Genomic DNA, 14061 nt, shown 5'->3' on the forward strand with positions numbered 1-14061 from the left:
GTGTGTTTCCAGTGTGGTGTTGTCTGATGATGATTCTACCAGTCTAACTGGTGTCAGTCCCTGTGTGTTTCCAGTGTGGTGTTGTCTGATGATGATTCTACCAGTCTAACTGGTGTCAGTCCCTGTGTGTTTCCAGTGTGGTGTTGTCTGATGATGATTCTACCAGTCTAACTGGTGTCAGTCCCTGTGTGTTTCCAGTGTGGTGTTGTCTGATGATGATTCTACCAGTCTAACTGGTGTCAGTCCCTGTGTGTTTCCAGTGTGGTGTTGTCTGATGATGATTCTACCAGTCTAACTGGTATCCGTCAGTGTGGTGTTGTCTGATGATGATTCTACCAGTCTAACTGTGTGTCCCTTGTGTTTCCAGTGTGGTGTTGTCTGATGATGATTCTACCAGTCTAACTGGTGTCAGTCCCTGTGTGTTTCCAGTGTGGTGTTGTCTGATGATGATTCTACCAGTCTAACTGGTGTCAGTCCCTGTGTGTTTCCAGTGTGGTGTTGTCTGATGATGATTCTACCAGTCTAACTGGTGTCAGTCCCTGTGTGTTTCCAGTGTGGTGTTGTCTGATGATGATTCTACCAGTCTAACTGGTGTCAGTCCCTGTGTGTTTCCAGTGTGGTGTTGTCTGATGATGATTCTACCAGTCTAACTGGTATCAGTCCCTGTGTGTTTCCAGTGTGGTGTTGTCTGATGATGATTCTACCAGTCTAACTGGTGTCAGTCCCTGTGTGTTTCCAGTGTGGTGTTGTCTGATGATGATTCTACCAGTCTAACTGGTGTCAGTCCCTGTGTGTTTCCAGTGTGGTGTTGTCTGATGATGATTCTACCAGTCTAACTGGTGTCAGTCCCTGTGTGTTTCCAGTGTGGTGTTGTCTGATGATGATTCTAGTCCCTGTGTGTTTCCAGTGTGGTGTTGTCTGATGATGATTCTACCAGTCTAACTGGTGTCAGTCCCTGTGTGTTTCCAGTGTGGTGTTGTCTGATGATGATTCTACCAGTCTAACTGGTGTCAGTCCCTGTGTGTTTCCAGTGTGGTGTTGTCTGATGATGATTCTACCAGTCTAACTGGTGTCAGTCCCTGTGTGTTTCCAGTGTGGTGTTGTCTGATGATGATTCTACCAGTCTAACTGGTGTCAGTCCCTGTGTGTTTCCAGTGTGGTGTTGTCTGATGATGATTCTACCAGTCTAACTGGTGTCAGTCCCTGTGTGTTTCCAGTGTGGTGTTGTCTGATGATGATTCTACCAGTCTAACTGGTGTCAGTCCCTGTGTGTTTCCAGTGTGGTGTTGTCTGATGATGATTCTACCAGTCTAACTGGTGTCAGTCCCTGTGTGTTTCCAGTGTGGTGTTGTCTGATGATGATTCTACCAGTCTAACTGGTGTCAGTCCCTGTGTGTTTCCAGTGTGGTGTTGTCTGATGATGATTCTACCAGTCTAACTGGTGTCAGTCCCTGTGTGTTTCCAGTGTGGTGTTGTCTGATGATGATTCTACCAGTCTAACTGGTGTCAGTCCCTGTGTGTTTCCAGTGTGGTGTTGTCTGATGATGATTCTACCAGTCTAACTGGTGTCAGTCCCTGAGTGTCTGATGATGATTCCAGTCTAACTGGTGTCAGTCCCTGTGTGTTTCCAGTGGTGTTTCAGTGTGGTGTTGTCTGATGATGATTCTACCAGTCTAACTGGTGTCAGTCCCTGTGTGTTTCCAGTGTGGTGTTGTCTGATGATGATTCTACCAGTCTAACTGGTGTCAGTCCCTGTGTGTTTCCAGTGTGGTGTTGTCTGATGATGATTCTACCAGTCTAACTGGTGTCAGTCCCTGTGTGTTTCCAGTGTGGTGTTGTCTGATGATGATTCTACCAGTCTAACTGGTGTCAGTCCCTGTGTGTTTCCAGTGTGGTGTTGTCTGATGATGATTCTACCAGTCTAACTGGTATCAGTCCCTGTGTGTTTCCAGTGTGGTGTTGTCTGATGATGATTCTACCAGTCTAACTGGTATCAGTCCCTGTGTGTTTCCAGTGTGGTGTTGTCTGATGATGATTCTACCAGTCTAACTGGTATCAGTCCCTGTGTGTTTCCAGTGTGGTGTTGTCTGATGATGATTCTACCAGTCTAACTGGTATCCGTCCCTGTGTTTCCACAGATGACTCATCCTCGGAGAGCGGCAGTGGGAACGGCATGCACACCATGACCCTTCCGTCTGCGGGCGGGGCGGCCCCGGGGTCTGATAGGTGCATGGGGGGAACCCCCTACAGGAAGGTGGTAAACGGCAACAGGCCCTCGGCCCCGCTGGACTTCAGCACCACCTCCTCGTCCTCATCGTCCGAGGACCAACAGGCTCCAGTCAACCTGAGTGAGACCAGGCTGCCTGGGTCTGCCCTGATGGGCCCCTTCCAGCTCGACCCCCCAGACGAGCTGCGCAGGAAGTACCCCGTCAAGCCTCTCACCCATGCCGCTGAGCTGCGCCTGGACAGAGACTCGATCAGGGACTATGGCAACAAGGTGGGGTCTTATGCCCAGACCTGTGTCTGAAAATATTTTAAATACTTTAGCTGAGATTGGTTGAGTTTCCCTGGTGCAATGAACCAATAGAATAGGATGCAAAACTGTAAGCCTCGCCCATCTGGCACTCCAGGCAGACTTAAACAAATCGTAAAAGTATTTGAAAGATTTCAAGTAGTATTTGACCCCAGGTCTAATGGTGATATATTACACACAAAGTGATAATGTTGAGCAATGAGCCCACCAGGACAGTGTGAGTAACAGCTCAGTGTGCCTTTGTTATAGATGCCTACTGTCTTGCTATGACCGACTATGAAGGGTGAGGTCTGCACAAGAAGGTGTGGTTCATTGCCAGGGCATTGCACAAAGCTGAGAAGTTTCCATTGAGATCTCGCCAAACTGCAATTACTTATACATTTCCTGTGGATGGAGAATGAATAGACGCCATTTTGAGAACGTTCTCAGTTCAGAATCCAAGACGTCAGTCTTGACTGTAAACCAGCAAGACAATGTGCATGAGAGCAGTGAGAGTTGCTGTGCCAGGAGAAGTAGCCTAGTTGTGCTGCTGTACTTGTGATGAACATCCATACAGGAGTCAGTGGAGGACAGTATGAAAGGAGAGAGGGGATAAAAGGTTCTTCTTTCCTGCTCTCTGGCTATTGAATGAGACACACTTCACCATGCTCTGACAATGCAGCCTTGTCCTTGAAAGCATCTTATTTTCCACATTGGCAGGATCAGACAAATAGAACTGTTTAGCCACAACAACATCTAGCAGCGTTTTGTGCCTCACTCATCAGTGTTCCTCATCATTGAGATTGTACCGGGTGCTTTCAATGTCACCTAGCATACAGACTATCTGTGCTTATTCTCTCTGTGTGTGTGTGTGTGTGTGTGTGTGTGTGTGTATGTGTGTGTGTGTGTGTGTGTGTGTGTGTGTGTGTGTGTGTGTGTGTGTGTGTGTACCTGTGCTTGTGTTTTGATGTGTACGTGCACGTGCACCTATATTGTGTGACAGTCTCCTCAGTACAGCTCAGGAAGCTACGACTCATTGAAGATGGAGACATGTGCCGAGGACCTGACCGTGACCAGAGGCGTGGCGGCGGCAGACGACGATGACGACGATGATCACGACGACAGTGACAAGATCAACGACACAGAGGGCATGGACCCTGAGAGACTAAAGGCCTTCAACGTAAGAGCTGCTCTCACCTCAGCTATACACACACGCACACACAGCGTGCGCCCATGCACACACACACACCACACGTGCCCGAACACACACACACACAATGAAATAGCTTCTCTCACCTTTACATTACCTTCACCTCACCTTTACATGACATTCACCTCACCTTTGCATGACCTTCACCTCACCTTTACGTGAACTTCACCTCACCTTTACATGACCTTCACCTCACCTTGACATAACCTTCACCTCACCTTTACATGACTTTCACCTCACCTTTACATGACCTTCACCTCACCTTTACATTACTTTCAACTCACCTTTACATGACCTTCACCTCAGGAACACTGGAAGCAGCAGAGCAGACACACACCTTTTTTTCTACAGGACTTTTGTCATCTTCTTTTTAGATGTTTGTGCGTCTGTTTGTGGATGAGAACCTGGACCGCATGGTGCCCATCTCAAAGCAGCCCAAGGAGAAGATCCAGGCCATCATTGAGTCGTGTAGCCGCCAGTTCCCAGAGTTCGAGCTGCGTGCTCGCAAGCGCATCCGCACCTACCTCAAATCCTGCCGCCGAATGAAGAAGAACGGCATGGAGGTACGTACTACATCTATCATACCTCCTCTCTCTCTCTCATTCCTACTCTCTTTCATCCCTCCATCTGTCTCTCTCTCATTCCTACTCTCTTTCATCCCTCCATCTCTTCTCTCTCTCATTCCTACTCTTTCATCCCTCCATCTCTGTTTCTCTCTCATTCCTACTCTCTTTCATCCCTCCATCTCTGTCTCTCTCTCATTCCTACTCTCTTTCATCCCTCCATCTCTGTCTCTCGCTCATTCCTACTCTCTTTCATCCCTCCATCTCTGTCTCTCTCTCATTCCTACTCTTTCATCCCTCCATCTGTCTCTCTCTCATTCCTACTCTTTCATCCCTCCATCTCTGGTTCTCTCTCATTCCTACTCTTTCATCCCTCCATCTCTGTCTCTCTCTCATTCCTACTCTCTTTCATCCCTCCATCTGTCTCTCTCTCATTCCTACTCTTTCATCCCTCCATATCTGTCTCTCTCTCATTCCTACTCTTTCATCCCTCCATCTGTCTCTCATTCCTACTCTTTCATCCCTCCATCTCTGTCTCTCTCATTCCTACTCTTTCATCCCTCCATCTCTGTCTCTCTCTCATTCTTACTCGCTTTCATCCCTCCATCTCTGTTTCTCTCTCATTCCTACTCTCTTTCATCCCTCCTTCTCTGTCTCTCTCTCATTCCTACTCTTTCATCCCTCCATATCTGTCTCTCTCTCATTCCTACTCTTTCATCCCTCCATCTGTCTCTCATTCCTACTCTTTCATCCCTCCATCTCTGTCTCTCTCATTCCTACTCTTTCATCCCTCCATCTCTGTCTCTCTCTCATTCTTACTCGCTTTCATCCCTCCATCTCTGTTTCTCTCTCATTCCTACTCTCTTTCATCCCTCCTTCTCTGTCTCTCCCATTCCTATCCTCTTTCATCCCTCCATCTCTGTCTCTCTCTCATTCCTACTCGCTTTCATCCCTCCATCTCTGTTTCTCTCTCATTCCTACTCTTTCATCCATCTGTCTCTCTCTCATTCCTACTCTTTCATCCCTCCATCTCTGTCTCTCTCTTTTTTTGCTGGTTTGTATCACCATTGGTTCTTAGATCAGGATATAATACTTTTGTTTAGTTCCTTACCTGGTAAAATATTCTGTTGAAAATGTAGTCAGTGCTCACGTGCTTGTTTAGGAATGAGACTATCAAGTAAAACTTAATCTATAAGAGATGAGTTGGAAACTCTTTGTAATGAGCAGGTGCATCTGAAAATGTTCTGTTTTATTAGTGTTGTATATGCTCTTTACTGCCCCCCTGTGGTCAATGGGCTCTTTACTGCCCCCCTGTGGTCAATGGGCTCTTTAATGCCCCCCTGTGATCAATGGGCTCTTTACTGCCCCCATGTGGTCAATGGGCTCTTTACTGCCCCCCTGTGGTCAATGGGCTCTTTAATGCCCCCCTGTGATCAATGGGCTCTTTACTGCCACCCCTGTGGTCAATGGGCTCTTTACTGCCCCCCTGTGGTCAATGGGCTCTTTACTGCCCCCATGTGGTCAATGGGTTCTTTACTGCCCCCATGTGGTCAATGGGCTCTTTACTGCCCCCCTGTGGTCAATGGGCTCTTTAATGCCCCCCTGTGATCAATGGGCTCTTTACTGCCCCCATGTGGTCAATGGGCTCTTTACTGCCCCCATGTGGTCAATGGATTATTTACTGCCACCCCTGTGGTCAATGGGCTCTTTACTGCCCCGCATGTGGTCAATGGGTTCTTTATTGCCCTCCTGTGGTCAATGGGTTCTTTATTGCCATCCTGTGGTCAATGGGTTCTTTATTGCCCTCCTGTTGTCAATGGGTTCTTTATTGCCATCCTGTGGTCAATGGGTTCTTTATTGCCCTCCTGTGGTCAATGGGTTATTTATTGCCCCACTGTGATCAATGGGTTCTTTATTGCCCCACTGTGGTCAATGGGTTCTTTATTGCCCCCCTGTGGTCAATGGGTTCTTTATTGCCCCACTGTGGTCAATGGGTTCTTTTCACACAATGTTGGGATATTCACATTATGGTGCCTACTGTGTACACACTACTCTATGCAGTGTTGATTATTCTGGCAAGAATTCAAGCAAACCATAACTGTCTATTCTTAAGCAAACTGCAGACAGTAATGGCTATAACAAGCATTATTCAACCTTAAAAAGGGTACTTTGCTCTGACGTTGGGATGAATTTGTGCTGATTGTTTCTCCCCTGCCAGACACGACCCACCCCACCTCACCTCACCTCAGCCATGGCTGAGAACATCCTGGCAGCCGCCTGCGAGAGCGAGACACGCAAGGCTGCCAAGAGGATGCGGCTGGATGTCTACCAGGCACATGTGAGTGCTCTGTGTGTGTGTGTGTGTGTGTGTGTGTGTGTGTGTGTGTGTGTTTTCTCAGGTGGGTGGATGTACTGGTTTTTTTCCAATAGCCACTGGCGAAGTCTGTTCTTCTTAACCTTGAGTATATTATATACTTGGAAGTGGGACTGAACTCTCTCGTCTCCCCCCAGGAGGAGCAGATAGCACTTGACAAGCCCAGTTCTCGCGAGCCAGCCTCCCTGGCCCACTCTGCCTACTCCCTGGCCGCCTCAGCCTACTCCCAGGACCAGCTCTACATCAACGGTGGGCTCAACTACAGTTACCGTGGTTACGGGGGCCTGGGAGCAAGCATGCAACACCCTGTCTCCTTGACAACCGCCACTGCTCAGAGCAACGGTGAGAGAGGATGCTTCACATCTTTGATTGACCAGCGAATGGCATCTTAGAGTAGCAGCATACCTTAGCTTACCTGAAGTATGCAGCTTGTACTGTAGCAGCATACCTTAGCTTACCTGAAGCATTCTGCTTGTACTGTAGCAGCATACCTTAGCTTACCTGAAGCATTCTGCTTGTACTGTAGCAGCATACCTTAGCTTACCTGAAGCATTCTGCTTGTACTGCAGCAGCAGCACTGGCCTAGTTAAGAATGGACTGAGATGGATTGAAACATATCCAGAATGAGAAATCAATTCCATATTTAATCATGCCCATATTTGGACGTAGCAAACATTTACAAACATACAGGTGGAACTCATCTAAAATATATTTCCTACTGTGGATAAGAATGCATATTTACAATTTCTAAGAGGTACATTTGTAGTAAAATGCCCGCAATAGGTGTCATCATTTAAGTGTGTTTTTCCCCAGGCCCTACTGACCTCAGCATGAAGTCCCTGGTGTCCAACTCGTCATCGGCCAGCTCCAACAGCCACGGGCGGAGTGGTGGCGGCGGAGGGAGCGGGGCCTCGGCACAGCTCAGCCCCACAGAGATCACAGCCGTGCGTCAGCTCATCGCCGGCTACCGCGAATCAGCCGCCTTCCTGCTCCGCTCGGCCGACGAGCTGGAGACCCTGATCCTGCAGCAGAACTGAGATGAAAACTCCATCTCCCCCTGACTCCCTCCTCCCTCTCTCACTCCAACTCTCCCACACGAACCCTAACTAACCGACCAACCACTCTCGCACTCAGCAGATCCATCCGTCCGTGATTCGTCCTCCTCCACCAACCTTTACATTCTCCTCATCGCCAGGAAAAGAGGGCATGCAACAGCGCTACCTTCCTCTAGTCTAATAATCCAAACACTCTTGATTGTTTTAGCATTAGTGCGTGGAGAGAAAGAGCACTGTCTGTGACCACTTTGGAACAGCGTTTCTCCCTCTCTTCAACCACCTGTAAAGGATTGCGCTCCCTCCCAATCATAACAGCTCTCCCTCACTCCCACAGCTCTGTGGAAAGAAGAGGGATGACACAGAGAGTCGGAAATGAGTCTACCTAGTGTGGGGGAGAGAGTGGTGGGCTGGTGCACTGGAGAACACTGAAGGGTTGTGCTGTAAGGAGAGAAGAGCGCCCCCTTGTGTAAGAATAAAATAAGTGGATCCTTTTTGTGTGCCAGGAAGCTCTATGTTCTGCAGTACACAGATCCCCTAAACAACCTCGCCCTCCCCAATAACAATGAAAGCGAGACTCCCTGATTAGTACAAAGAAAATTAGTACAAAAAAATTATTAGTACAAAAAATATTCTACAGGTTTTTTCGAAGCTTGTAGAATATTTAGGTTTGTTTGGCACCGTTCCGAGCTACTGAAAAGGGGTGTTGACTGATCTGAAAGAGAGCACTAACTATAAGACACTGAACCACTTTGTTAATGAACAGAGGCCAAGGAAGAAGACTGGGGGAAAAAATGTCAAAAGAGAGACGCGCTCGCTGTAAATAAGCTCTCCGTGTTCTAAAGCACTTTCCCCTGATTCAGATCTCACCTACCCGTTGAGTAATAAAGACCGCCATGTCCCGGGAGCAACACTTTAACTTATGCATTATGGAGACGCCATCTTTCCACATGGAAATACCTCAGATCTACCAACCGTTTTAGTACTTCATTCATACTGGGTGCCGTTATCATACAACGCTCACCAGTTACTACCTGATGTGTTCAGTGTTTTCAAAGACCTGCAGGAAGCAACGTCTTAACCATTTCAAGGAGAATAAATATTGTAACTATAGTTCAAATTCTATCCCAAACAAAGTAGTGTTTGTCCCGTTATTTGGGTAATGTATATATTCAGTCCATATTTGATTCTAGAAGCATCAGTAAAGTGAAGGACTGGGGGCAAGGAAGTATGTTCTGTGGGAGACTGAACCTCTCCGAAGGTAGCTGGAGATGTTTTTCCAGAGGCCTCCATGTTTTCCACCCCCTGGTGGCTCGTTGCTCCCTCATCAATTCCAGGTTTTGGTTTGTCCCGATCTGGTTGTCAACACTCATCACTCGATGATATCATCTCTTCTGGGTCTGGTTCTGCATTCCTCTCTCTAACCTACCCCCCTCCTCCGGACCTATACCCCCCACCCCCTTCTCCCCCTGACCTTACCTGAGCTCCGTCCAGCTTAGTTCTGGACCTTGGTTCTGGGAGGAATTCTGTATTTCTTTGTCTATTGACTCTTTGAGATGGCCATTAATCCACGCTGCTGCTACTATATGGACCGGACTTTTGCCACAGACCTATAACCTCAAGTCAGGACGCCAGCCTCCTGCACAACCAGAGCACCTCAAGACAACCACACAAACAAAAAGAAGCAAAAACTACTCGAGACGGATAAGAGACAAAAATGTCATTTTTGAAAAGGACATGGCATCCCAGTCAGTTGCTTCTCTCTGCTACTAGGCACTCTGGTTGATATTTTTGTTCTTTCGTAAGGCTGTGTTGTTTTTACATTCACTTTTTTCCTTTGTAGTTTTCTTCATGAGTTTGAACCTCTGGAGGCATAAAAGGATCAATGTGCTTCTCTTGCAGCCACTCACAAGGGTGATCTGGGCCTATCTATCTTACTCTACAATGTGTGGCCAAAGTCTGTGAGGTTTGTACCTTTTTAGAATGAGAGAAAAAAATGCTAAATGTTTCTTCAAGAGGCAAGCCTGAAGGGGCTCTGTGTCACTGTAATTTGCTCCCTTTTGCACACTGAAGCAACATAAATATGTGACGAAGGCCCTGCTTGTTCAGGTCCCCATCTTGCACTGGCGAGGTGTGTCCTACTAAAGGAAAGAGGAAGAGTGTTGCAATGCAGTTGATAATCATCACATTCCTGGGCCTTGACTGCATAGTGTTATCGAAAAGAGGCTGAGCCCAAAGTGCGAGTTGTACAACGCATCACATACGACCACCTCTATTGTGTAAATGAAAGCCATTGATTTAGGTGCACTAGCTCCGTGGCCTGTGAGAGGTCATGTCTAGAAGGGATTCCCCTAATGTCAAAGTGATGTCAAAACATAGATATTCGAGTCACATCAGTGAGAATTTTTGCATTTTAGCTAACCCTAACTATTTTCCTAACCTTAACCTGCTGCATAAGTTCTCCTAGCCTGCTATGAAAAGTCACAAATGACATTAGCGGTATCCCATCTAGTCAAGACCCCTGTGAGAGATTGAATGGAGCACTGGGCTCACTGGCAACACTCTGAACCACAGAACAACACCTTGATCTATCCTCCTAGCATACATGTGCAATGTCAAATCTGATCTCCATAATGAGTACAAAATGATTAAGAAAACTTTTTTTATTTTTTTTATTTTTAATGTTATGAAAATAGTATGCCTAGATAGAAAGTAGAAAGTCCAGTAAGTCCTTTTTATCTCAGAGCAAGCTCTTGATTGAATCTGCTTAGTGGGTAAAAAAAATGAAAAACACAAGAGAAATATGCAAAATGACCAGTCAAGAGGAAACCCCCTCACTGTGTTCTCTCTCAATGTGGCTTTGATGGCTTCAAAATGTGTTTTCTTATTAGTATCGCCCTCATTTCTGCGGATCCACCCTTCACTCTGCTCATGCCCTGTGGTCTTAAGCTACAATTCTCTCAGTACACTAGATGAATATGACGGGGGGGGCTAGAATTAACTTAGAAGGGGATTCTATTCATTCTTATTCACTTCAGTCTTAAAACTGCCTTTTTTGCCACTGTAGGTTTGAGGTTTCAAAGGATTGCCAGACAAGTAGTACACGCAGTGCTGTGGCCAAACTGTACATAGTGCTGTCATTTATGATGTTACAGAGCAGTTGCTAGAGACAGTTCTGCTGTCCTCTGTATTTCCCTACTACCCCAGGTCAACACAGAGCGATGGATGGATCCTACCTCTTTAGAAATGACCAGTTGAGCGCTGCTGAATTTTGTAATGTCACATGCCACGAACGTCTGCTATATAGTTTTTAAAAAAGAAGAAGATTGTGAAAGTTATGCATTTGTAATATAGACGAGGGACAATTAAATGTACCTCTAAGAAGGTGGTAAGAGATTATATAGTAAAGCTCTCGCTAAATACTCCTCCCTCCTCCTCCGTTTGCACCTCTGGGGTTTGCTCTAGTTTCTCACAGACGTTAAGAAAACATACTGTAAAAATAGGCAAAAGACAATCTTGGAAATATGTAACTTGCTCACTGTTTAATTTCCATTCCTTTCTGTGTGCAGCTATTGTATACAGTGCGTCTTGGAGTATTTTAGCCATAATCACAGCATTCTTACTCAAACTTCTGGCTCCTTAACGGCGGTGGAGCGCTCATAGTGACCCACTGTCGATACACATTTTCTATTTTTATTATTATTTTATACATATTTTGTAGTGCAAGTCAGTGGTATTATCAAATAATATTTTGTACAATACCAACATCTCAAGTGAAGTTACTCTGTATGCCTATACTGTACATTCCAAACAAGGATGTCAACACGTTTAACAACCGACCTGACCAGCTTCACGTTTAGTGATCTGACCTCTGTGCCCAACACAAAACCCACACCCTAACAAATGCTTGAGGGAGTGCTCTCTGTTAAGATTAGCACGGTTGGCCTTGTGATTAGCTTCAAACATGTTGTTGATTGGAGCCATGATTATTCTCCTGCTTAGGGCCAAAAAGACTTGACATGCCAGAGAACGTGCCAACCGAGCACAGACCAAGTTTGCAACCTTAGCCATGACCTTCATGAAGCTCCCCCTCTCAGACTACTGCATGTATCTCTCCCCCTGGGAATGCTAAGCAGCAGTGTCAGCACTTCAGTGAAGGGGCAGTGTTTTGAGTGTGAGAAAGGTGTGATTCCCTTAACCCTGATCATACTGTTTTAAGCGCAAACTGACATTGGACCTCAATGACTTTACAAATGTCACCCCCCCCCCCCCCCCCCCCCCCCAACAGAGATGGTTCCACTCAGACAGGAGCAAAAATATGTGTGGTGCTGGTCGGGGTACCGCAAATGGACAAACATTTTAAAACAAATATCTGCTTTGGTCAGATGTATAGCTCGACATAAAAACAAGAAAGGAGAAGAAAATGGCTGAACTTTTTATTTTTCTATCAGGGCAGTGTACAGCTACAGTCAAATTAAAATAGTTTTTCCAACCATAGTGTGTTTTATTTTATAATTTGGTGGTGCTTTGGATTCCTCTGTTCTGTTTTAGGTTTTCCACTTTACCTACTGTACCAGAAGCTGATTGTCTTTCTCAGTTTTTGATTTGTACCTAATACCAATGTGAAACTGTATTTTCCTCCTGATTTTGGACTCAGTGGAAGTGTGATGTTTACATGTACAGATTTTTGCTATTCTTTTTTGTTTTGTTTGGTCATTTCTCTCCACCCTGTTTTAAGTTAGTCTGATACCTTGTATATTGATGGGAAATGGGACCATGTCTAAATTAGGTTAATGTCACATGGACACATATTTAGAAACTGGGTGTTGGGAGAGCTGTGTGCTTGGCTTTTAAGGAATGCCCTCTCCTTAGCTTACCTGATACACACAAACCAGTGAGTCACAGTGAACTGAAGCTCTGGTGTGACCACTTTACCAATATAGGAGAATTTGTTCCTTAGTGAATTATAAGCCATTGACATGCCCTTGAAGGGTTTTCTAGACTATTAGTATATTTAGTGAGGAAAAACTCAACTGCAGACAAAAACCTCAGGAAAAGGACATCACTTTTTTAACACATCTTACTGAAGGCCCATTTCCCTCATTGATACCATATAAATTATATCAAAATAATTATAATTTTTTATATTTATTGTGTTATATATATATATATATATAACAGTGGATACCTTTTTTCCAGTACATGTGGCAAAAAAAAAAAAATTATTTAGAAATATATATATATATGTATATATATATATATATATGTATTATGTGTGTGAAGCAACTTAAAGATGGAAAAAATAAGAAAAAAAATATTTCTGTTTGTTTAATGCAAAACAGCATGGGTGGTTCTTTTCCCTAACATATCACTTTGATGAATGAAAAACCAATGATTTGAAATGAAGCTTTCTTAAGTGTGATGTCACTGCTAAGGTCAAATGTTTCCAAACTTAAATGTGACTTTTTTTCTCCCAAGCTGTACATCACAAAGCTAAATATACTAATAAAACAGTGTGCTATCTATTCAACAGAAACCAATGTCTTTTTGTCTTTTGCCGGGGATGTAATAAGGGAACGGTTGTTTTTACAAAATATATGTATAGGTATTACCTTGAGTGGATATTTGTTTATTTTTTGTTGTATACACTAAATTGCACAACATGATGTACTCTACTGACAACTGAATGCTTTATTGTAGGCTATACGTTTACATTCATATTGTGTTCATTGTACAATACAATATATTTCCAAACCAATGAGGAATTGAGGTGTACATCATTACCATAGTCTACTTCTACATTATACACTGTGATAACCAATGGGTTATAATTGTGTTACCAGCATCTTTCTTTTTTAACAGTAAAACTAAGATTTAAAAAAACAACATGTATTAGTATATATAAGGAGAATTACGTATAATAGATAGGGAATTATCACTTACACCAGAGTCAATGGTGTAGTTGTAGATGGACAGATATACTCTGGGGTGTTGTTGATTTAACCGCCAAGCACAAGCAGCAGGCGTTCAGGTTCACAGACGCGGGGATAGCGGGAAATGTCTAGTGTTCCAAACAAAAACCCTGACTATACGCATTTCGTGGACCTGGCTCAGAAAATGCCACTTGCAGTGCAGATATTTTGACCGTATTCCAGAGAGATGCGGTATTTGCTTATCATTCATTGGAGGACAAGTATAGGTAGGCTATTTCCTCTTTTTTAGGCGCACTTGGCAAATGACTGAGGATCAATGTGGGCACAATTGGACATGGATATCTCGTTTCCGCATTCCCACGACCAACAGTACTGTGTCCCTGATCTATCTCAACACAAAACCGGTTTCTCCTGATT

The 14061-nt window shown here is 44.8% G+C and overlaps 1 protein-coding gene across 3 annotated transcripts in view; it reads left to right on the top strand.

Moving 5' to 3' along the window:
- Positions 1-13247, top strand: part of LOC115102200 (nucleolar protein 4-like) — a 158815-nt gene extending 145568 nt beyond the window's left edge. For 2 of the 3 annotated variants that reach the window (XM_065005362.1, XM_065005361.1), the window contains exons 6-11: positions 2139-2497; positions 3516-3692; positions 4097-4285; positions 6504-6623; positions 6797-7001; positions 7473-13247. In XM_065005362.1, coding sequence (XP_064861434.1) covers positions 2139-2497; positions 3516-3692; positions 4097-4285; positions 6504-6623; positions 6797-7001; positions 7473-7696 — 1274 coding nt within the window. In that variant the 3' untranslated portion in view covers positions 7697-13247. The remainder of the gene's footprint in view (positions 1-2138; positions 2498-3515; positions 3693-4096; positions 4286-6503; positions 6624-6796; positions 7002-7472) is intronic. The other variant, XM_065005363.1, reaches the window with a different exon arrangement.
- Positions 13248-14061: the final 814 nt, after the last annotated feature.

Source organism: Oncorhynchus nerka, linkage group LG20 (genome assembly GCF_034236695.1).
Source record: "Oncorhynchus nerka isolate Pitt River linkage group LG20, Oner_Uvic_2.0, whole genome shotgun sequence".
In the NCBI taxonomy this organism is placed as follows: Eukaryota; Metazoa; Chordata; class Actinopteri; order Salmoniformes; family Salmonidae; genus Oncorhynchus; species Oncorhynchus nerka.